At 40.1% G+C, this 22,567-nt stretch overlaps 1 protein-coding gene and 2 long non-coding RNA genes across 3 annotated transcripts; all 3 read left to right on the top strand.

The window, feature by feature from the left end:
• Positions 1-3,945: 3,945 nt before the first annotated feature.
• Positions 3,946-6,305, top strand: LOC137137021 (Fc receptor-like protein 5). Its single transcript, XM_067522882.1, has 6 exons — positions 3,946-4,055; positions 4,356-4,391; positions 5,081-5,341; positions 5,421-5,666; positions 5,743-5,907; positions 6,012-6,305. Exons 1-6 carry the CDS (start codon positions 4,025-4,027, stop codon positions 6,128-6,130), a joined length of 858 nt encoding a protein of 285 aa, XP_067378983.1. The 5' UTR covers positions 3,946-4,024; the 3' UTR covers positions 6,131-6,305.
• Positions 6,306-7,053: 748 nt separating this feature from the next.
• On the top strand, positions 7,054-10,765 carry LOC137137089 (uncharacterized). The gene is made up of 3 exons (XR_010915676.1): positions 7,054-7,193; positions 8,117-8,217; positions 8,488-10,765. It is a non-coding gene; the product is annotated as an uncharacterized lncRNA (long non-coding RNA).
• On the top strand, positions 10,766-18,829 carry LOC137137078 (uncharacterized). The gene is made up of 5 exons (XR_010915665.1): positions 10,766-13,180; positions 13,303-13,359; positions 15,964-16,104; positions 16,521-16,613; positions 16,939-18,829. It is a non-coding gene; the product is annotated as an uncharacterized lncRNA (long non-coding RNA).
• The last annotated feature ends 3,738 nt before the right edge of the window (positions 18,830-22,567 follow it).

Genomic DNA, 22,567 nt, shown 5'->3' on the forward strand with positions numbered 1-22,567 from the left:
TGGTAGCCCCATTAAGATCAGCACCTGCACACTGAGGTGGGTTGGGTTGGCAGAGATGTAGCGTCTAATCTTTCTGAGGTTGTAGAGAACAAATCTCCATGCTCTAGAGGCTGAGGAGATGTGGTCCGTAAAGCTCAGTTGGTCGTCACTAAAGACTCCCCAGAGCTGTGGGTCATCAGCATAGCAATGATAAGAAAAGCCCTGTGGCACACTGGTACATGTCAGACACATGCCCCTGCCAGGAAACCTTAAATGTTTGTCCAGACAAGTAAGACTGAAGCCAGACCAGAGCTGTTCCAGAGAGAGCGGATAGAAGAAACTGATGGTTCTCCACAAACGATGCAGTCAGATTAGCGGTGACCCACAGCTTTTGCAGCCCACAGGGATTCAATGACTGTTTCTGTGGAGTGACCACTGACGAAAGCAGAGAGAATGCCGGGGTGGTGTGAGTGCGGCAGATAAGGAGAGAAAATGTTGGCGGATTGGTGAAAAAAAGTTGTAGAATAAAAACAATGTTTTCTTACACAAAAGCTGATGAATCAGAACAGTTTTCCTGTTTAAAAGTGAACTTTACATGCGTTAATTTTGTTCTAACCTGCTATAGGCAAGTGTTACTAATAAACTGTTCTTTCTAGCACAAATAGCCACTGTTCCTGATTTATTTGAATTTTATATGTAGATGTTAGAATTACTTTAAACACATTCACTGCACTAAATTAAACTGACTTTTAAACCCAACTCACAGCACCAGTGACGAATCATGAGGCACTTTAGAAGCAGTGGCATTTTTATGCACCAATTGAGTTTATTTTTTCCTGTAGTTTACTTCTTAGAAATAACTTAAATGAGCCATAATTCAGTGTAGTTAAAAAAATAAAAGCACACCTGCAATTGGGAAGGTGCCAACATTGAACAAACATTGTCGTTGTGTAACTGTGGAAGATGACGTCACATTTAAAGACCGCGGAACAGGAAATTGCCACTTTCCATTGCTGCTGTGAATGCAACTTTGAAATAAATACCGGATCTACACTAATGACCCAGACCAGAATAAAAAGAAAAACAAATCTAAATCCTTTTTTCTCAGTATTAACATCAGCAGCAGCGTGTAATGTGTGTAATGCAGTCATTGCATTTGCTTTAAATCAGACAGATTTATGATTCTAGTATTACTAGTATTATATACCTCAAGTCTAAACAACATAAAAAGGTTAAATAAAATAATACAAATTGAGAAGATTCCAGCTCTGACAAAGGCTGTTCTACCAAAAGCTCCAGTTTCATTTTAAAGTCATCCAATGAAGTTCTTCCTGTTTGCAGTGAACGAAGCTCATTGTAGCACAGAAACATGCTCGATGATCACAATAAAGCCAATAAAGTGAATATTAAATTGTAGCAGGATCCGAAAAGAGAAGGCAAGGGGAGGTCTGGAATGTGAAAAATGGGGATTTAACTCCAAAAATAAAACTCAAAATCATTCCTTAATGAGGGTGGGAATAATGCAGGAAGTAATAAAATCAAGTAAAACAGAACATGAACTTAAACACTCTAGAGGGAAAAGCTAAACTAAGTAACAGTGTCAGGGAAGCACTGGAACTAACTCAGAGACTGAGGGGAGGCAGACACGAACAAACCGAAGCACTGGCAGTCTGAAGGGAATAAAACATACATAAAACCAGAGCCAAACAAGTGGAGATAACGAAGCCAAACCTAAACACTAAAATAAACACAAAGCAAACCTCAGACCACAATGTTCAAGGATCAGGTGATGCATGGAAGGACAATGTCCAAACGCATCGCTTTACCACAGGAATGTTCTCAGAGGAGGAGGGAAAGACGATATGGCAGCAAATAGTGGGGAAAGCTGTGTATAAGTGCATGGGCGCACAGGTGAAAACATCAGGGTTAATGAGACACAAGAAGCTAAAGAAACTAACTGGGGAGTGGTGCTGAGGCTTAACAAAATAAAAGCAAGGAGCAGGAAGTAAAACGAAAGAAAACTGAAGTCCAAAAATGGGGACTGTGACAGCTAGAGTGTTTATTTAATTGAAATGAAATAAAAAAAAATACTTTTTCCATATTGACCATTTGGTTACATTAAAACATTCTCAGCTGACACACGGATCAGGTGTGTTACTATTTATTCTGTTTCAGCTGCCTCTTGAACCAGGAAGCTCAAATGTTCAGCGGCTCATCCACAGTTTATAATAAAACACGATACAGAAACTGTTTATTAAAAAACCTTTTCTCATCAACGTGAACAAGTTTAACAAAACTTTATAAACAGAGGATTGAAAAACTTTCCTTTGTGACTTTGCTTTAAATAATATCTAATATATTAAATAAGTACATAGTTTAAAAAAATCAAAAACAGCTACATGATCATGTTATTGCTTGATAAACAAGTACAAGTCAGACATGTTTTAGGTCTGAACTGATTGATTCCACAACATAAGGTCAAATACATAAATTAATAAGAAGAAAAAGCTCAAATGTGTCAAACCTTGACACGTTGTATTTGAGTATTTTGATTAAGTCTGACAGCAGTTTATCATTCTAGTCTCCGTTAAACATTTCAACATTTATCATCAAAAAGTGATGGGACAAAACTTTGATATGTTGATATGTCCTGATTTCTCAGTACTGATCTTTTCTGAAGCCACTTATCTAAAGTAAACTCCAGTTTTGTCAGTTTTTGGTCCCTGACTGATTGAAGACAGTAAAGTGAACTGCAATTACAAGAAGAGCAGAACAAGCAGATTTAATCAACATGATAAGCTCCCACCAACGCAGACATCCTAACAGACAGAAAAAGTTGTGTCTAACTCACAAAATAAAGTCAATATCGGGCTTAAGTTTTTTTTATCTTTGGAGTAAAGAGATGTTTGACGTTGATTCTTGATCAGTTGCTTCATCAGGTGAACGAATGTCTGAGTTTTTTTTTCACAATTATTCACATACATTTCCTGAAGATCATTAGAACACCAACAACAAACAGCACAATCGCAACTAACACACAGACTATGATACATGCTGAACTACATACACATCCATCCTTGTCTCCTTCATTCTTTTCTCCTTCATCCTCAGTGTGTCCAGCTTCATCACCTGTAAGAAGAGAATAAGATGTGAGATGTGAGGTGTCAGGTAGGTGATGAATCCATTTCCTCTTCAAACTCCTGTCAGACATTATCTACTGCACTTTGATCCCATCACTCATAGCAGCTGTTTGCTACAAAGTCTCATCAGCAACATCTTTAGAAAACACCAACATCTGATTTGTGATGGTTCACTCTCACATCAACAACCAGGAAGCAGCTTCACCTCTGATTCACACACACACACACACACACACACACACACACACCAGATTCCTGAATCTGTGACTGTGTCAGGTTGATGGTGGTGATGAGCTGAGGTGGTGATTTTGTCTTGTTGTTTCTAACATAACACTCATATGTTCCAGTGTCTTTGATGGTGACGTTATTCAGAATCACAGAAACGTCTCCGTCCTTCATCTCTGGATCTTTCAGCTCCACTCAGTTCTTAAAAGATGGATGTTGGAAGCCGTGACACATCTTCCCATGTTTCCAAACAAATATATATATATATATATTTTGGAATATATTTTATATTTGTCTTACAATAAAAAAAAAATGTGAAATGAATTGTAAGGAGCTGGACAGTAACTGGACAGATCTACTGTAAGTAGGAAATTATATTGTTGTTGAACGATAGATAGATAGATAGATAGATAGATAGATAGATAGATAGATAGACAGATAGATAGATAGATAGATAGATACATGTAATGTTTGCCTGGAGCCTCTGAGGAAAACAGATGAGTTGAACAGTAAAAAGCATCTGAATCCTGAAAACTAAACTTAAACATTAATGGTACCAAGTGACCACTCTGCTGCAAACTGCAGGGGAGGAAACCACACAGCTACTGCACCAAACTATGCAGAGGAAACAGTGGTTTTTATTGCTCTAAGTGTTTGAGCTCATTTCACTCAGTGACAGAATGGGACAAACATCTCCTCAGTGTCTGATCGGTAAGTTCAGTCTGTTCTCTCTACATTTCACTAACTGCATGAGATGTGCGGTGTGTTAAAGGTGGGAAATGAGATAGTTTGGAAAACATCAGATACTTATAAAAAAAAAAAAAAAACCTTTAAAAAAGATAAAACTAACATTACTGATGAATGTGCTGATCAATCCGGAAGAGAGGACGAGAGTTGAAATGCAGCGGCCCAGCAACTGGATGCATTTAGTGTGAACTTCTAATCTAACTTTCTATCAAATCAACAGTTCTGTAGGAAGCAAATAAAACTCAACTTGTCATTTTTCTCTAGTTGTGACCTCACTGCTGAGCTGCACAACAAACCAAGGTGAGTAAAAAGTCACATAAGACCCGATAACTATTCACTTCCTTCAAGATAAAATAATACCCCAACACACACACACACACACACAGACACACAGACAAAGTAGCGGGGAAAGAAAAGCTGCCTGGACGCAAGTTGTGAAAACTTGGCAGCTTGAGACCTGCAAACAGTATTTTTAGTATTAAAGAGTTTCAATACCAGTAGCAAGACTCCAGTCTTCAGCTATAGAACAATTATAGACCAGTGCACAAATCTTTAGTTATAAACTATCATTTATATCTAATATGTTTTCCAACTATTTGGTGCAACAAAATAAAATAAATAAATTCCATTGTCATATAATGGGGAAGAATCCCACTCACAGTTACACTGAAACTCTGGATTGAGGGCAGTGGTGCTGAAACTGGACAAACAAGACTCCTCTGTATATGGCAGTTTATCTTTAGTCCTTGTTGCTGAATCTTTGGGAAGTATTGCCATTGCTGACCTATCTGACATCTGTTGTTTGTAACAGTGCAGCTGCCTCCTCTGAACATCCTGTCTGACAGACTTCCCCTGATAAACTTTGTGCTCAAGAGTTTCCCAACAATATTGGGCACTGATTCAAATTTTCATCTTCACAGTTTGTTAAACTCAATGCTTCAAAGTAAAACATATGTTTTTGATTATTAAGCTAAACATTTCGCTAACAGCTCGTCTGACTGTGAGTCCCAGCTTCTCTCAGCTGTTTGTTGGAGAGTTTGTCTCTTTGAGCTGTGAGGAGGACGACAGCTCTGCTGGATGGACACTGAGGAGGAACACGACCAGAGAGACCAGAGCTGAGTGTGAAGACTGGGCAGAACCAGTTGGTTTTTCCTGTAACATCAATCCCACCACTACATTGGACAGTGGACTTTACTGGTGTGAGTCCAGAGACGGATCAACCAGTAACAGCATCACCATCACTGTCACTGGTAAGATCAGACTGTGGAGTTAGTGTTGATGAAGCTGTGTGGAAATGGATGAAATGCTGTAGTTTGTCTCTGTGTTGAGGTGGAGCAGTGATCCTGCAGAGTCCTGTCCTCCCTGTGATGGAGGGACATGATGTCTCTCTGCACTGTCAAACAAAGAGGCCTCCCTCCAAGCTCCCAGCTGATTTCTATAAAGATGGCTCCCTCATCAGGACTGAGCCTACAGGTCACATGACCATCCACCATGTTACCAAGTCTGATGAAGGCCTCTACAAGTGTCACATCAGCAGTCATGGAGAGTCTCCACCCAGCTGGATCTACGTCACAGGTCAGGAGCTTAACTTTGATTTCCACACTTATTTCATCCACATTTTATTCACCTGAAGATCTGATTCTCTCTACAGAAAAACCTATGACCACATCTGCAGACCCAAACTTATATACATCCCCACCCCCTGCCTCCACCTCGTTCCATCTTGTTTCCAGACTGATCCTCCACCTGGTAGTGTTATGTCCATACTTCATCTCCACTGTCCTCATGGTGTCTTTATATCGACACAGGCCCACAGGTAACACTCTGAAAAATTCACTGACCTTAAAAACACTCAACTCGAATCAATCATCCAATCAATCACTTTTTATACATTTTCTACTTTTAATCTTCTGACTGTAGGAAATCACCTGCCTGTCTCCATGGTGATGACCTCTCCCTTGGTCATCCAGGCTGAGCAGGGATTGGATGATGACTATGATGACGTCGTTAGTGACGCCACCACAGAGCATCGCTTCTGAACTGATCCAACATGATCAATGTGTTCTCCTTCTAAAATCAAAATGTCATTTTACCCCGACCTCAAAAGCCAATATGGCTGCACCGTTTGTCAGTAGAGTGAAATCTGTTGTAATATAAAGTCATTATCACTTCAGTATTATTTCGGTCTCATTAAAACATTCATACACATCTGAATATGTTGCTGGTGTATTTTTATGTACAAAGTACAGCAAAGCGGTTGTATGTACTAGCAGGTCAACTGGAATGCAAATACGTTTTATAACTTCTGCGGTGAATGGAACACACCAAAAGAGTCGAACCTAGGCTTCAACCAGACCTTTAATCAGTTCAGGCGTGAACTGGTTGGTTGATCACGGAGCAGGAGGAAGTATTTGTATTTAATCGACAAAGCAAAGGAAAATCACAACCTCAGCTTTGTCTTTTTTACAAAACGTTATTCAAACACGTAGGTACACGGTACGTAAATAAACATAACTGATACAGGGCCGCTTTAGATTAGACCCTACAAAATAAAAGAAACTGTGACAAGAAAATAAAGTAATATAATAAATCAAATGAAACAACCCTCTAAGACAAGGAGTCCGAGTTTTAAAGTTCAAGTCTTCTTCTTCCCCTGGGTCACACAGACTGCTGACAATACTGACCACCGTCCAGCCGACACCAGCCCAACAGACATCCACATCACCACATCCTCACCTCATCCTTCTACTCTAAAGTCTCCATCCGTTTTGGATCAGGAACGGCGACTAAAGCCGATCAGAGGATTTTCTAAACCTGCAGTAGATCTCTCTTGTAAGATTGGTACCCGACCATGCAAGTAATCACGTCAATCACGAGTTCTGTTTTTTACCACCGTCTGTGATCCCATTTAACGCATCCCCTGCTCGATAAAGGCGTCTGACGTCAGACGCTGAAGTCAGCGTGAACCCCGAGCTTCGGTGGTCGTGTTGTGATGTAAACGGTGGCACCGGAATTTAAATTTAAGTTTGAGCATTTTTAGTAAAAACGCTGGACTTTAAAACCGCGTGGACTGGAAAAGATGTTGGAAACCGCTGCAAACAGGTGAGTGAAGTTTGGTCCGTGATGAAACAGGGATGGATGTCTGGTCCGTTGGCTGGTGTTTAATCCGGTGTCCGGTATCCGGTATAGTCCTGATTTAACCGCGTTGGTGTTTGGCGCGCGGCCTGTGGAGGCCTCGCCAAACGCACCTGGCCAGGCCGCGCGCTGAGGGAGACGCGGGAAATTAGATTTGGCGTTTTGCTGTTTCACTCTGGTTTTGTGGCCTTGGCAATAAGCTGCCACACAGCTGGAGACAGGCAGGTGCTGCTTCTTCAGACTTTGCAGTGAGGCCTTTTTTAAAACCTGTCGTCACAATCTATTTCACTTAAACTGGTGACTCAGTACATTTTTCATCAGGTTGTCAAAAATAAGGCTTAAAGAGACTTTAAACATGGAGACTGGTTTGATGAGGGGCCTTCAGATACTGGATGACTGTAATAAAGTGAAGCAGCTGTGGACACAGGACATCATCTGAATCCACCCTGTTAATTTATAAAGCTGCACTTGGCCCTGATCTCACCGTTAACATTTAATCTACTAACCCCAGAGTTGGTTGTCTCCAATTTAATCGCTATATTACATTAAACTCTTAAAACATACACTTACTACAGAAATTTTTCTTTACCCAATATAATTTTGACAAGACTTAAAAGAATCAAATCTTTTCACTAACTGATAAAAGCAAAGTGCTCAGGGTGGAACTAATAGGTAACATCTCTTTTCATATATGCAACTATGACTCTATAGGTGGTGTCATGTTTTCAATACTGCTCAGGGCTCTGCAGAGAGATCAGAGTTGAAGGATGATTAGCTTTGGTCTTAAACCCGCTGGAACCACTAGATGAAAATCAACAGTAATTGAGCTCCTAAAATGAAGTGAACTTGGAAATCATGTGGCTCTGTCTCTTATTTTTTTTTTTTCCCAGGATTATCTCTCAAATGGATTAAACGCATCATTAAGACAACCAACACAGATTTCTTCGAAACCTGAAACCTTCAGGTTGGCCCATGACTTTTCTTTTCACAGGTGAGTACAAAGGACTCTGGACTAGTTTAAATGGTTTACTGGCACAGAAGTGATTAAGATTGTTTTGCATATTTGGACAAAGTATTTAAGTAAAATCATTAAAGTAGCAGCAGAGTGACTTTGCAACAGAAGGAGTTATGGTTGAGACCCACCTGTTAGTCTCATTAATCCTGAGTACTGGTGGATCTGTGGATGGCAATGAAAACTGTACCAAATTGCATTTTTGACTTCCCTCAGGCTAACAATTTTCTTCATTTTTGTTTTTTCCAGGTAGATCTACGAACTGTAAGTTATAACTATTTTCTTATTTTGTTTGGCTGCCATGCTGTCTCTAGCTCTGTCTCTAGCGCTGTCTCTAGCGCTGTCTCTAGCGCTGTCTCTAGCGCTGTCTCTAGCTCTGTCTCTAGCTCTGTCTCTAGCTCTGTCTCTAGCTCTGTCTCTAGCTCTGTCTCTAGCTCTGTCTCTAGCTCTGTCTCTAGCATCACTTCCATGGCATTGTTGTAAATATATTGTTGCCATTTTTGACCTGACATTAGTTTTTCCTTGGCCGCCGTGCCCTCTGTGTGGTTTGTACTGGCCGCCGTGCCCTCTGTGTGGTTTGTACTTGGCCGCCGTGCCCTCTGTGTGGTTTGTACTTGGCCGCCGTGCCCTAATTTATCTCCGCCCGTCGCGCATGGCCAACCGCCCGTCCGCCCGTCGCGCATGGCCAACCGCCCGTCCGCCCGTCGTGCATGGCCAACTGCCCGTCCGCCCGTCGCGCATGGCCAACTCCCCCATTCTGTTTAACTATTTTGAATAGAAGATGTAATGTATCTAGTAATAATTTTACTAGCATGTTACCTTGTCTCTACACTTACCTTACTGTCTGGTTAATCATGTTGGCTCTTTTTAATTAGCTTTTTGTAGCATCTTTTAGGGATGTTCACCTTGTTTCTTTGCTCAGTTAAGGGAATTGCCTGGGTCAACACCTTGGTTTGGCAGTTGTTGGAGGTTTGCATTTATTTCCTTTTGAGTGCCTAGATGGCTGACTTGTCATATCTGGTTTTAGTTGCTGTTTGTTAGCAGTTTTGCTTAGGATTTTTGTGCTAGATGACTTGACTTGGTTAGGTCTGCCTAATTTTAGGACACTTGGTTTGTATTTGAGAGATTACACTCTGCAGCCTGTCGTTGTATTGAAGTTACCTTGTACTGGGTCCTATGCCCCACAGGGCTTAAGCTTGATGGGACATCTCTTGCACACTTTCTTTCTTTCTCACCCTGCTTCTATCCAAAATGGCTGCCGTGCCACGCCATGTTTTCAATTTTATTGCATTAACTTTTTCCCCCCTAGGAACAACATCATCATTGGTAAGTCCCATATTTAATTTTTTCAGTTTCAGCCTTTTCTATCAATCCTTAATAAAGACCAAAAATCTTGTCTCCTTTCATTTGCTGTGTTGCTTGGCCACCATTCCAAGTTTGTTCTTTGTGTGATCTGCTGTACTCATTGCTAGTTCATCCCCCACCCACCCACGTCTTGTTGCTCTAATATAACTACCTTTTTACAATTTGTCCGACGTAATCGCCTGCCCGTCGTTAAATTTCATTTGCTTGGATTGATTTTTGGACCGGCCATGTAGACCAGGAAAGTCTACCACCACAGTAAGTGTCATAGGGTGCTGTGCATTTTGCGGTCTGCTGCTCCACAATTTGACATTTCTATCTCCGTCTACCCATCTAACGGCTCGGTTCGATTTACGTCAAACATTGTTTGACAACAGGCAGTTCACAAGTCTTCAACGTAGACCAGAAGGTCTACAAACACAGTAAGTCTCGTCTGAGGTTTGTGATTTTTGGTTGGTCATTATGGCCATGATTTTCAATTTACCTGCAAGAACTGCCTGTGCGTCGGTCCGTCGTTAGCCAAACATGGCAGCGCATCGGTCTAGCCATAATCTTCCCAACGCAAATTTAATTGGGAAAGCTACCATGTGAAAATGCTGTGACTCGACTGTTTTTGCTTGGCCGCCGTGCCACTCTTTTGCTGCTTTCTCTACTACATGGTTTTTGTGCTATGACTAAGCATTTGGTATATTTTATAATACTGGTGCAATAACCTATTTTTTTTTTCAGGTAGATCACAAACTGGTAAGTGCTGTTTTTATGTTTTTGCTTTGCTGCTGTTACATGTTGGCCGCTGTGCCTTGCTGTCTTTATAGCTCTCTTACCTATGGTGTAGTTGACTGACACACAGGATTATTTCAAAAAGCTGAAAGAGGACTCTAGGTGTCATATTACATGTGTGGTGGTTGTGTAGCTTGGATTTCTGCTGTTGATTCAGTGCCACTCTGTAGTGTAGCTCAGAAGGCTGGTGAAGTCTTGGGTAAATCTGTCAGTCGGGTCCCAGTCTGTATTATGCTTTTAACTGAACATTGAACAGGTAGATGTTGGTTACTTGCTGAGAAGTCTGCATATGGATCTGTGAGGCTGACTGAAAGAATTGATGATCCATGCTTGTTTCTGTCTTAGGTTGATACTTTGGCTTTACACACACACACCCACCCACACCCACACCCACACCCACACCCACACCCACACACACCCACACACACACACCCACACACACCCACACACACACACACACACACACACACACACACACACACACACACACACACACACACACACACACACACACACACACACACACACACACACACACACACACACACACACACACACACACACACACACACACACACACCTACACTGCACATGTTATCACATATTGCTCTGAATAAGACAATTTCACTTTAGTAAATTGAAATGCAGTAAAAATCAATTCTATCAACCATAAGTAATGAACCACAAAGTCAAATGGCTTTAAAATGAGCCTCTGTTGGCTGGTTTAAAATATCAGGACCATAAATATGCTTGCACTGCAAATACTTACTATATACTTTACTATATACATTTTGAAACGGCTGGCTTCTAGTGTTTCAAACCCAATTTCTATTTTCTGAAACATCAACAGTGACGTTCTTCACCTTGGCAAAATGAGTATAAAACTAAGATCTGGGGTTTTGAAATCAGACCAAATAAACCAGCTGGCTTAAAACTCAATCTTTCAGAGTAAGAGGATGCAGTAAGGGTGGTTTTTATTTAAACTTTAATCCAATGAACAAAAATGGCACAAACCTCCAAGGACCTTAAATGATTTACTTGGAATCCTTGGGTTCCAAGTAAAAGGGTCATGGCACCAATTTTAAGGCGCTGGGATTGTATAGTATAGCTGTCATTAGTTTTTACACTGGAGTGCTTCAGCATGTTGCAAACTCTTTGGCTGACAACATACCAAAGCTGAAATGCTCAAAACAAGCAATAACTGAGCAAAACTCTCAGTCTTCAAAGTTTTATAGTTCCCTCGCCTGCAAAAGAACAACATTTAAACTACAACATTTTCTTTTGATTCCAAACTTTAATACCAAATTGGAAAACGTATTCAGAGAATATCAAAAGTTTGCTTTAAATTTACTGAGGTCAATGTTATTAAAGCAGCAATGGGTCAGGAGGCAAAATAGGCCTCTCACTGACTGCAGGATGAGAGGTTTAATCCTCTTCTCCTCCAGTTCTTATGCCAAGGTGGTACTGATTGAATTCACTAAAGACAAGCTGGCTGTATCAGTGAGTCCCCACTAATAAGTTTTAAAGAAACTGTCACTTAAACGCAGACATACCTTCCGGTATGTTCCAGTAAGCCCTAAACCAAAAACTGCTGTGGTTTGCCTAAATTCAAAATCACAAACTGAATCTGTTTACAACAATTTGCAACCTGGTAGGTTCCAAATTTTAAACTGTTAAAATAGGGATATGTAGTTCAGTGGTATAATTAACATTGTTAGGACGGCTGTGGTTCTAGGTAGATCTGACTGGCCACTGACCGCAGGGTCAGCGGTTCGATCCTTTCTACTCCAGTCCACACGTCGTGTAAATTAGCAAAGATTCTAAACCCAAAGTTGCTCCATGTGTCTTCAGGCATAAGTCAGTAAGTAGATGAAGGCTCCTTAAATTTCGAGGTCAAGCAGTCACTGACAGAATATTTCTGGTCATGTTGGTTCATTTCTCATAGATTGATGTGAGATACAATGGAGAATCTAATTGGGTTACATTTAATTTGCATATCAAAATTTTAAATGGCTAAATTAGGGCTATGTAGTTTAGTGCTATAATTAGCATTGTTAGGACGGCTGTGGTTCGAGGTAGATCTGACTGGCCACTGACCGCAGGGTCAGCAGTTCGATCTTTTCTACTCCAGTCCACACGTCGTGCAATTTGGCCAAAATGATGAACGCAAATAAATGAAATTTAAGAAATGGAAGACTTTTGTAAAATTAAAAATGTAAAAAACCTTCCAAATTTTTAAATTGGACAAATATTGCAAATGTTGCTTTCTGGAACAGAATATGTAAAATAGTTTGCCAAACTCTAATTATACAGGTTACACAAAGTTAAAACAGGATTTTAAATTGATGTAACCTCATTCTCTGCTCATGTCTGTGTTACGCCAGTTAAATTCAGACTACTTTTCTGCTCTGCTTCTGTCCAGAGTGAAACTAAACTGCACAGCTGCTGCATGAAAACATATTATGGCTCTTTAGCGATTAATAAAGACATTTTCCTTGGATCTTTTCCAACACCTTTCAATGCTTTTTACTGTGGATGGGAGACATGAGCTGATAGCAGGCTTTATTTATTCAGTCATTCTAATACTTTACTGGCTTAATGCAGACATGTCTTGGTCTCTCTAACCACTTTCTCTTGTGCACTGAGTCACGCACTCTGTGTCTCTGTGTGTGTGTGTGTGTGTGTGTGTGTGTGTGTGTGTGTGTCCCTTCCAGGCTGTCTTTCTTTCAAACTTTCCTTCTGTAATGTCAGTGTCCATGTCATCAACTTGCAACAAACTTTTCAGGTTGATCTTCAAATAGTAAGTTTATTCTCACGTCTTGGCCACTGAATTTTACCAATGTTTCTGCATGCAATGCTTTGTTTCAAATGAGGTGCTTTGTATTGTCCTTCTGCATTTGCTTTGTCTCCATGACCACCCAGTTTCCCTCATGTCATCGGCCGTGAAACATGGAAAGTGAACAGGTAGATCTTCACTTGGTGAGTATTTTGTTTGCCATTTTGGATTTGTTTTTCCTGTTTGATGGGTTCTTTTAACACTAGGTGCTTTTTGCCCCCCCTTTCCCTCTTATGCAATATAAATATAGAAAATATTTACCTTTTTGTTGTTTAAATACTAAGGCTTTGATCACTACAGTTTTCATTTGATTTAAGTTTTATTTTGGGAAAACTTCCTTGTCTACTCTATTCCATACTTGAGTATATGGAAAATGAGTTGGCAACTTAAATGTGCAAATGCCTCATTTTTCAATTCGAATCAATGTTAATGCTGATAATTTTTCTAAATGAGCAAACATGGGCTTGGTATAAATTGACTGACAATCATAAAATGCCAAAATTGTTATTTAAGTTGACTTGTGCTGCTGTCAATCGCACCACCCAAACTAGAAAACACGTTAAGTTTCTTCTCACAGATTTGTGAGGTTAACTGCTGGCTCATCTCTCTGCCAAGTTTTGTTGTGTATAAATGGGCTTAGCTGGGTTACGTCAACATTTTGGTCTAAGTAGGGAGGCCTCCCAGCAGGGGAATTTACCCCACCCCTGCAAAACTTGAAATTATTTGCGGCACTGGCATTAACTGATGCTGGTATAGGGCAGCGTCTTAATGATGCTCGGGTATTTCGGCCGGTTTCGTCGGAGCGGTTACTTGGCAGGTGTGCGTTTTGCGCGTCGGCGGGCAAAAACCTGGCAGAGGGATGACTCTGACTGTAAAGGCACCCAGTTTGCTTGTACCATATAATCTATGGCTGTTGAGGATGACAGCAGCTTGACAACCTTGTCAAGTGTCAAGTTGGCACCATTTTAAACAATTTTGTACCAAGCACCATGCTAAAGATGGAGAATGCGAGGGCAACATAATGGGTTGCATTCTGTATAAAGTTAGAAGGTTAAAGGTAGTGAAGTACAAAAGTTTAATGCCCAATCAGCGGCTGGGTGAACAGGACAAAGACTTGTCAAACATTGCTATTTTAATTCTACTAGTGTTTGACATACTATACACTTTATACACTTCATTTACACACATCCCCCAAATCACTCAGCTTTTCTTTTTGTTTTCCTTCAATTTGTCTCCATCGTTTGGTACTGTGTGGGTTTTTTTTTTTATTTATTTTTCTCCCCACATCTGGTTCTCTTTATCTTGTCACATTAAGGGAAAGTCTGTATCTTCTTGGCTTATGTACGGTCATCTGTGGTTTATATTAACATTTTATGTTCCCTTAGTCCATTCAGGTCTCATCAGCTTGGAACAACTACTTTCCTGGTAACTCGATCAGGATGAATAAAACAGTCCACCAAGATAATTAACTTTTCTTTCAATTTCAGGTTGTTTCAGTAACTTTTTTTTTTTTTTTTTTTTTTTTTTTTTTTTTTTTTCCCACCCCCTCCTTTTTCAGGCTTTCTGTAACTCGAAACAAATGTCATGTTTATTTACCAAATAACTTTTCATTTCTTGGCTGCTGTGATCCCATCTCTAATTGGAATTTGTGCACAAAATATTTCTTTCCTGAGCATTCATCTAGGTCTATGATCCACTTGGAACCGTAACCTGCGTTCGGTAGATATTTAAATGGAAAGTTGCTGTTTTTTAAGTTTTTAGATGAAAATATTTTGGCCCTTTTTTACTTTCAGGCCTTTTCTCAAGTGTATAACCTGTTTTTGTTCCATAGCTCAGGTTTCAATGTGCTGTTTTCTGAACCACCTCGGGGTTTTAATCCAGCTTCCAGTACATTCCAAAATTGTTACAGGCTCAGCAGTTTGATCCTTTTCTTCTCCAGATCTTCTGCCAAGGTGGTATTGATGATTTCCCTAAACACAAGCTGGCTGTATCAGTACCAACTTGGCATAAGAATCAAGAGTTTGGTTAAATTCAAAATTAAACTGTTTACGACAACAATGCAACTTCCAAATTTTGACTAAAATGGGGGGATATGTAGTTTAGTGATAAAATTAGCATTGTTAGGACGGCTGTGGTTCTAGGTAGATCTGACTGGCCACTGACTGCAGGGTCAGTGGTTCGATCCTTTCTACTCCAGTCCACACGTCGTTTAATTTATTTAAAAAAAAAAAAAAAAAAAAAAAAAAAGATTCTAAACCCTAAGTTGCTCCATGTGTCTTCAGGCATATGTCAGTAAATAGATGAAGGCTACTTAAATTTCCAGGTCAAGCAGTCACTGACAGAATATTTCTGGTCATGTTGGTTCATTTCTCATAGATTGATGTGAGATACAATGGAGAATCTAATTGGGTAAAAATTACCATATCTACAATTTAAATTGATAAATTAGGGATATGTAGTTTAGTGGTATAACTTACATTGTTAGGACGGCTGTGGTTCTAGGTAGATCTGACTGGCCACTGACTGCAGGGTCAGTGGTTCAATCCTTTCTACTACAGTCCACATGTCGTGTAATTTGGCCAATATCCTGTAAGTTGCACAATACTTGATACAACTGAACAAAATTAAAACTGTGCACAATTCCACAATAAGGTCTAATGGTTACATTTATTCAGAGTGTCAGTCTAGTGATGTCTTTCCTAAATCAGCACTAAGACTAAGCTTTTTTTTTTGTTTGTTTTCTGTAGCGGTCTTCTGCGGATTTGGCCCTTCCTCCTTTTGTGTCCAGACAAATTAAATCATACTTCAATGGAAATGCTTTACTTTGCCTCTCCACTCTTCAGTGCTGAAGACTAAATCGGTTTGCCCTGGATGAAGTTTCCCAAAAGGTTGGTTTTCATTGACTTAAAGAACTTTACATGTGGACAAATGAGCCAAACCTCAGTTATGTTCATAAATACAATAAGTGGGAACTAGGCCACACTGAGTTCATTCATGCCTGAACACAGTCAAAAGGTGCTTTACTTTGTGCTGGTGATGTTTATGCTGCAGTTTCACTCTGTCCCAAATGTTACATTATATCAACTACAAATGAGATGTGCCTGTGCCCTAAATGATCCAGGAGTGGACGGTTGTCACTGACAGAGGCCTTGACCTCAAAATGATCAATTCACATTTCCAAAGGCTAAGTTGTGCCATCAACCCCACACTTCTGTGAATTTTCCCCAGCACTGTGCATGCATGATAGTTTGTGTGGAATTTTCCTTTTAACATTCTAACTTTTGAATATTGTTTTGGTTTTCAGTGTGATTTGAGTTTACCATGTCCTGCCACATCACCTATCCAAGCTGCTCAGCCTACAGGATCTTGGAGCACCCTGCCCCCTTAAATACAGCAGGTAAAGTCAAAGTTGTCTGAATGTTTGTAAGGCAAAACTTAGTTTAAGTACTACACTTAAATTTAGGAGCAGTTTGTTTGCTTGGTACATATAACATGATCAAGGATGAACCAACATGCTGCTCAGTCATGCTGGTAATGCCTTGCAGATGCATTCCAGCTTCTGGGTTGACTAAACACACCAGGTGCTAGTAATCAGCAGGATATATTGATAACTCAACAAAGTTATGAGCTTCCAACTTATGGTTAAGTTTCACTATTCGGTTACAGCTGAAGAATTGAGCAACCTGCATTTAATTAATCAAATTTTTTTTTTTTTTTTTAAGAACAGGATGAATCACCAGATGGATGGAGAGAGCATGATGTAGGTTTCAGGAGCTTGTCAAATCTACCCAGCAAGACAACTACTTCCACATCCTGTAAATCCCAATACAAGTTGACATTGGATGAGGACTTAAACTGACTAAACTTTCCTGGAATCTTAATACTAAATGGGCTACTTTCCAAGTTACATTTGAACTGGAAATATCATCTTGCTACTGTTTATTCCAAAAGGTTTAATCTAATTGCGAATGTCAAAATACTTTGGTTTTAGTTATAACCTTATTTGGGACTGTTGGCTTTTTTTAGCCCATGTGTACATTTTAAATCTCCATTGTTGACTGAGATACAATATCACCCAAGTGCACTCAAGTAACAATCTAAGGACCAAAGTTGGTTGTGGCCAGCTAAACGCATGTATGTATAAATGTGATGGGCATCTTCCAATGCAAGAGTTGTTCTCCTCGCTAAGTTTAGTTATGCTATGGTCAGTCATTGCTACCAAAATTATAAAGGCATTTTTGGGGAAAGTCTCTAATTCTGGGTAAGAGTAAATTGATACATGCTGGCTCATCTCTCTGCCAAGTTTTATTTCAAGGGGGAAACTTGAGTGCAACGTTGACTCGTCTGCTTTTTTTGGCCGTTAAGTTTCGTTTAGTTTTAACATCCGATACGATCTGATATATTGGGAGGCCTCCCAGCAGGGGAACTTATTCACCCCCTGTAAAGCGCGATTCGTTAAGTTTACGTAAGCAAACGATACTGGCGTATTTGGGTGGTTTCATACACAAGCGGTTACTTAGCAGAGTGCATTGCGGCGGGAGAAAACATGGCAGAGGGATGACTCAAAGTTTTTGAAAGCACCCGTTTTGGGTATAATATATGGTCTAGGCCTGGTGAGGATGACTGCAGCATGACTAAACCTTTTTGTGTAAAGTGTACCAGGTTGACACTATTGCTATGAAACAAACTGCACTGAGCTACACTGACAATAACACTTAAAATGGCATGGATTCAATTTCAGATTAGATTGGAAGGTTAACAAACTCGAGCACAAAGTGGCTGAACAAAAGACTTTAAGATTTTGATGTAGGTTTATTCCACATAACTGTATTGAGCTACTACTAGGTAATGACTGCTTAGACGTATAGGTTTATTTTTCTTTGTTAAAGCAAACCATACACAACTACTAAGAACCTGAGTGAATTATCCAGACCAGTACAACTTTATTACCTCCCAGAATGACCTGAATTTTGACCACCATACGGTCGAGGCAGACGGCCGCATACCTTGAGCCTGGTTCTGCTGGAGGTTTCTTCCTTCAAAGGGAGTTTTTCCTCTCCACTGTCGCCTAGTGCTTGCTCAAGGGGATTTGTTGGCGTTTCCCTATCAGTGTAAGAAATGGAATTTGACACCCTAATCCTGTCTTCTAATTTAGAAGGTGATTTGGCAATGTTTGTCACCACTCAGCTTCTCAAGTAATCGTGATTTAAAAACTTCCTACTATTGAACTGTCTGTATATAAATAAATTTGTATTTGCCAACTTGTACTTTATATTTGGCTTTTCATTGTTACAGAAGATTTTAGAAATGACATTCTTGTACACTTGGGAGTTGATCTATGAAAGCTGGAATGCCCTGCCAGACATTTACTCCTAGTTTCATAAATACAAATCTGTAGACCTATTTATGCTATGTAGCATTACTCTGGCTTTAGATTTGTGTGTACTAGAAATTGTACCTTCTATTGCATCAAATGGCAATAGTCATACATAATTCAAATGAACATCACATGACTTTTTATATAAACTGATGCAACTTCTGTTTTCCTCTGCTTTGCAAATCCATTGTAAACAAAGTAATGTCTGGTTATATCCCAATTGAATAAACAATTTGTCTTTACTGGCAGTTTTTCTTTTTTCTTCCCCTTTTAGAGCACACAACTCAGCAATTCTGTTAAATCTGCTGACCTAAATGGTAAATCTGTTATCATACTCGGCTAGTCCTCTCATAACTAGTCATAGTCTAGCTTCTCTCCACCAATTTGTCTTTCAGACCACTTTTTCCCTGTTGGTATTCAACTATCCCGATTTTGTTTTACCTCATAACTGGAATCAGTAGCGTTACAGCCATTTCAGATAACAGCAGTGAATTTGGTTTTCAGACAGCAGCCTCAATTCACTAATTTGATGCCATCATTATCCTATTTCATCCAAAAACTATTACATGTCTGCCAGACACACCCCTTCCCAGGGTGACTTGTTTCTGAATTACAGACCCTTTTATGTATTGTCAGTCTTTGCAATTACACCTTAAATGTCATATGCAGGTCACCGCAATACAGGAAGTGCTGAATCAGAGCAAACTGTGCTTCCGGTTTTAAAAATGGGCCACTGGTTTTGAAGAGGAAATGTCATCCAATGCTGTGTGTGGTTAATTTGGACCTGATTTGGGAAGGTGCACCTCTAAAATGCTGTAACGGACAACTCACTGTATCAGAGCAAAAGCCACAAGGTCAAAGAACCTGCCTGCAGTGCTCAAACAATTTTGTCTCTGATCTTTTTGACAGGAAAAATGGGAGGCAACAGACTCGAATTGCAGGGAACAATCACACCTGCATCTCTAAGAGATTCAAACACAGGAGTAATTCCATCAATAGCCTCCTGTTTTAAGGGGTCCTGACATTTCTCGGCCTGTAAGGTCGACTTTTATCAAAACTGGCTCACAATTCTTTATTTAACTTACATTTGTGTTTTGCCCACAAAGTTTCAGGCTCACTGTTTAATGCTGGTACGGTCACTGCCTCTGTTTCTGATAAAGTGTGTGTTTTCTCTGCTCAGGCATTAGTGTGTGCAGCATGCAGAAGAGAGGTGAAAGACTGTCTATACACACGAGCAGACCACGAAAACATCAGTTGATTCAGTCTCTAGTTGTTTCCAGTCATGCACAGAAGAACACTCTAACAAAATAACCTAAACTTTCCCATTTATCTGATTCTGACTTGGCCAGTGAGATGTGAGAAACAGCATTTGAGACATCAGACAATTTTGTTCCTCATTCAGAGAGACAGACGGTGCACATCTGTGATCAGACCAATATAAAACAATGCACTGTACAATGTAAATCACCGTCTGACATGAACCCTGTGCTAATCAGAGACACCAAAGCACGTGAGACAGCTGCAGCTTCCATTCATACACAACAAAGAATCAGGACTGTACTTCATCATGGTGTGTGTTTGCAAATCTAAATTACTGAGCACTTGTATGTCCACTGATGTCGACATCAAACAAATTCCAAGTTTAATCATCAAATACGTCCTAATACAAAGTAGGTTGACGGGGCACAATTTTAATAACATGAATGCATGTTTGAAATGTTGATCTTTACAATCAACACAAGACAATGGGTTAAATACTCTTTGGTAACTGTTTCTGGAAAAATGCAGTCATTTTAGGAGATATTGCAAATTCAGTTCCTTTTAACATTGACCTAGTTGCTCCACTGTCTAAAATGTCACCCCTTACTTTCAGAGTGTATTCAGGAAATGTATTCTCACTTTGACTATACTGAGTATATGTTTCTACAGGTGGTTTAAACTTGAATGAAACTCATCGTTCAAGCAAATTCACATTTATTGCAGCATGTGCAAGCTTGTTTGTGTCTAAGCAAGCATGTCCTCATTGCAGTGTGTGCATCACATCCCTCCTTTTGATCAGTCATCAGCAACCGTCCCTGAAGCACCAGCCCTTCCTCCTCCTGTCAGTTTGCCACTGGCGATGGTTTCTCACAATTTTTGGTCCATGTCCTCTGCAATGGCGATAAGGTCCAAATAATTCAGTCCAAATTTATCACATTCACCTTTGCCTACAGAGCCTCATCTTCTCAGACGCATAGGTTTCCCCTCTGACGTGTTTAGAATTGTAACGGTTGGCAGGTGCAGTTCACATTGGTCCCTCTCCTTCAGACTGAGTCTGAGCATGTATGGCATATCTCTGGACGTCCTCCAGTCTTGCACCTTCATCTATACCTATGCAGGTGTTGCGCACTCCCGCGGCAGTGTCGGGTAAAAGTCCTCATGAAGTGACTTGTGAGCTATGTTTCCCACGACCCTGGAAAATCACCCAAGTCCGTTGGATGTTCGATTCCACCGTGGGTATCACATTACTCAGACGATGTAGATAAAAGACAAGTCTCATTCTCATGTTGTTTGCAAGCCATTATTTTTATATGAATTTTCACTGGGAACTTTATTTTAAATTCTTCAACCAGATGGTTAACGGCTTCTGTGTATTGTGTTGTCTCCCTGCTCCCAATCTGAATTTTTACATCTGCAGTCGGCCTGTGGCAGCTTCGCCATGACTTTCTGCAGATCAGATGGTTTTGCCTTTGTCAAGTCGTCTCAGTTCAGCTGCTGTGGGTCTTAAATCTCTGCAGAACGTATAAAGTTCCTGAGCAAAAATGACACCAGAATCAGATGGATTAGGAAGGTCACATGATGGATCCAGATGAACTGGGCCATTAGGCTGCTTTTCTACTGACTCAGAACCACACAAAGAACCTTACAAATGTGACATTCAACAAGGTCACCTGGGTGTGTGTGATGTATTTAGAAGTAGAGTTCATCTACTTCTTTCTGCTAAAATTACATGCAACTAGACTGCTACTGCAAATATGGTCATCAGTAAACGGTTCCCAGACAGCATTTTTTTACTAACTAAACTATCTATGGTACAAAGTTTGTCTGACTTCCATGTAATAAAGATTTCATAGTTGTTTAACCTGTCACAGGAGAACAAATTAATGACCACCTCACAACCACACACTGTATCATTACCCGAAGAGCTAAACCAAAACATAAACCAGAGTCTGAAATCATTTAATTGTCTTCATAAATGTGATGTACTAATAATTCCAGCTTTAGTTGATTAACATTAACCATCCTGTTTGATATATTTTCATGTTCTATAGTGTGTTGTGTTTTTTCTCTCTTCACTTTCCACTCACCCCAACCGGTCGAGGCAGATGGCCGCCCACCCTGAGCCTGGTTCTGCTGGAGGTTTTTTCTGTTAAAGGGAGTTTTTCCTCTCCACTGTTGCCTATGGCTTGTTCAAGGGGGAATTGTTGGGTTGCGTCTACATACTTGTGTAGTCTGGACTTTAAGTAAAGTGCCTTGATGAATTTTTTTGTGAATTAAATTGAAAATAAAAATAAAGTTGAATTGAACTAGTGACTGACATCTGACCTTATTATACCCTCTAAGTTACTGGTCAAGGTTGTTGCATAAAATGCAAACTGCCTATTTGATGTGAAACCAATATAAGGGATCAGTGATGTCAGGCTGTTGCAGGTGTTGGAGTTATTACCCCTTCTTCGGTCTTTCATTTGTAAAACTGCAGCTTTGTTCAGAAACCTTCGAAACAGAAAGGGCTCAGAGGAAATGAACAGGCTTAACTGAAAAGCCATAATCATGGGTCTGCAGTAGAAACCGAATCTGAACTGTTGGGAGACATGGGCGCCATCTTGTGAGAAAACCCTGCATTTCTTTTTCATTATGGAGGCCGTGGTCTGACTTTCTGTAGTGATTGTGAAAAGCGTCACCACAGTGGGTCAGTGCTGCAGCTGTGGGAGGTC

This window comes from Channa argus, chromosome 12, assembly GCF_033026475.1.
Source record: "Channa argus isolate prfri chromosome 12, Channa argus male v1.0, whole genome shotgun sequence".
NCBI lineage: Eukaryota > Metazoa > Chordata > Actinopteri > Anabantiformes > Channidae > Channa > Channa argus.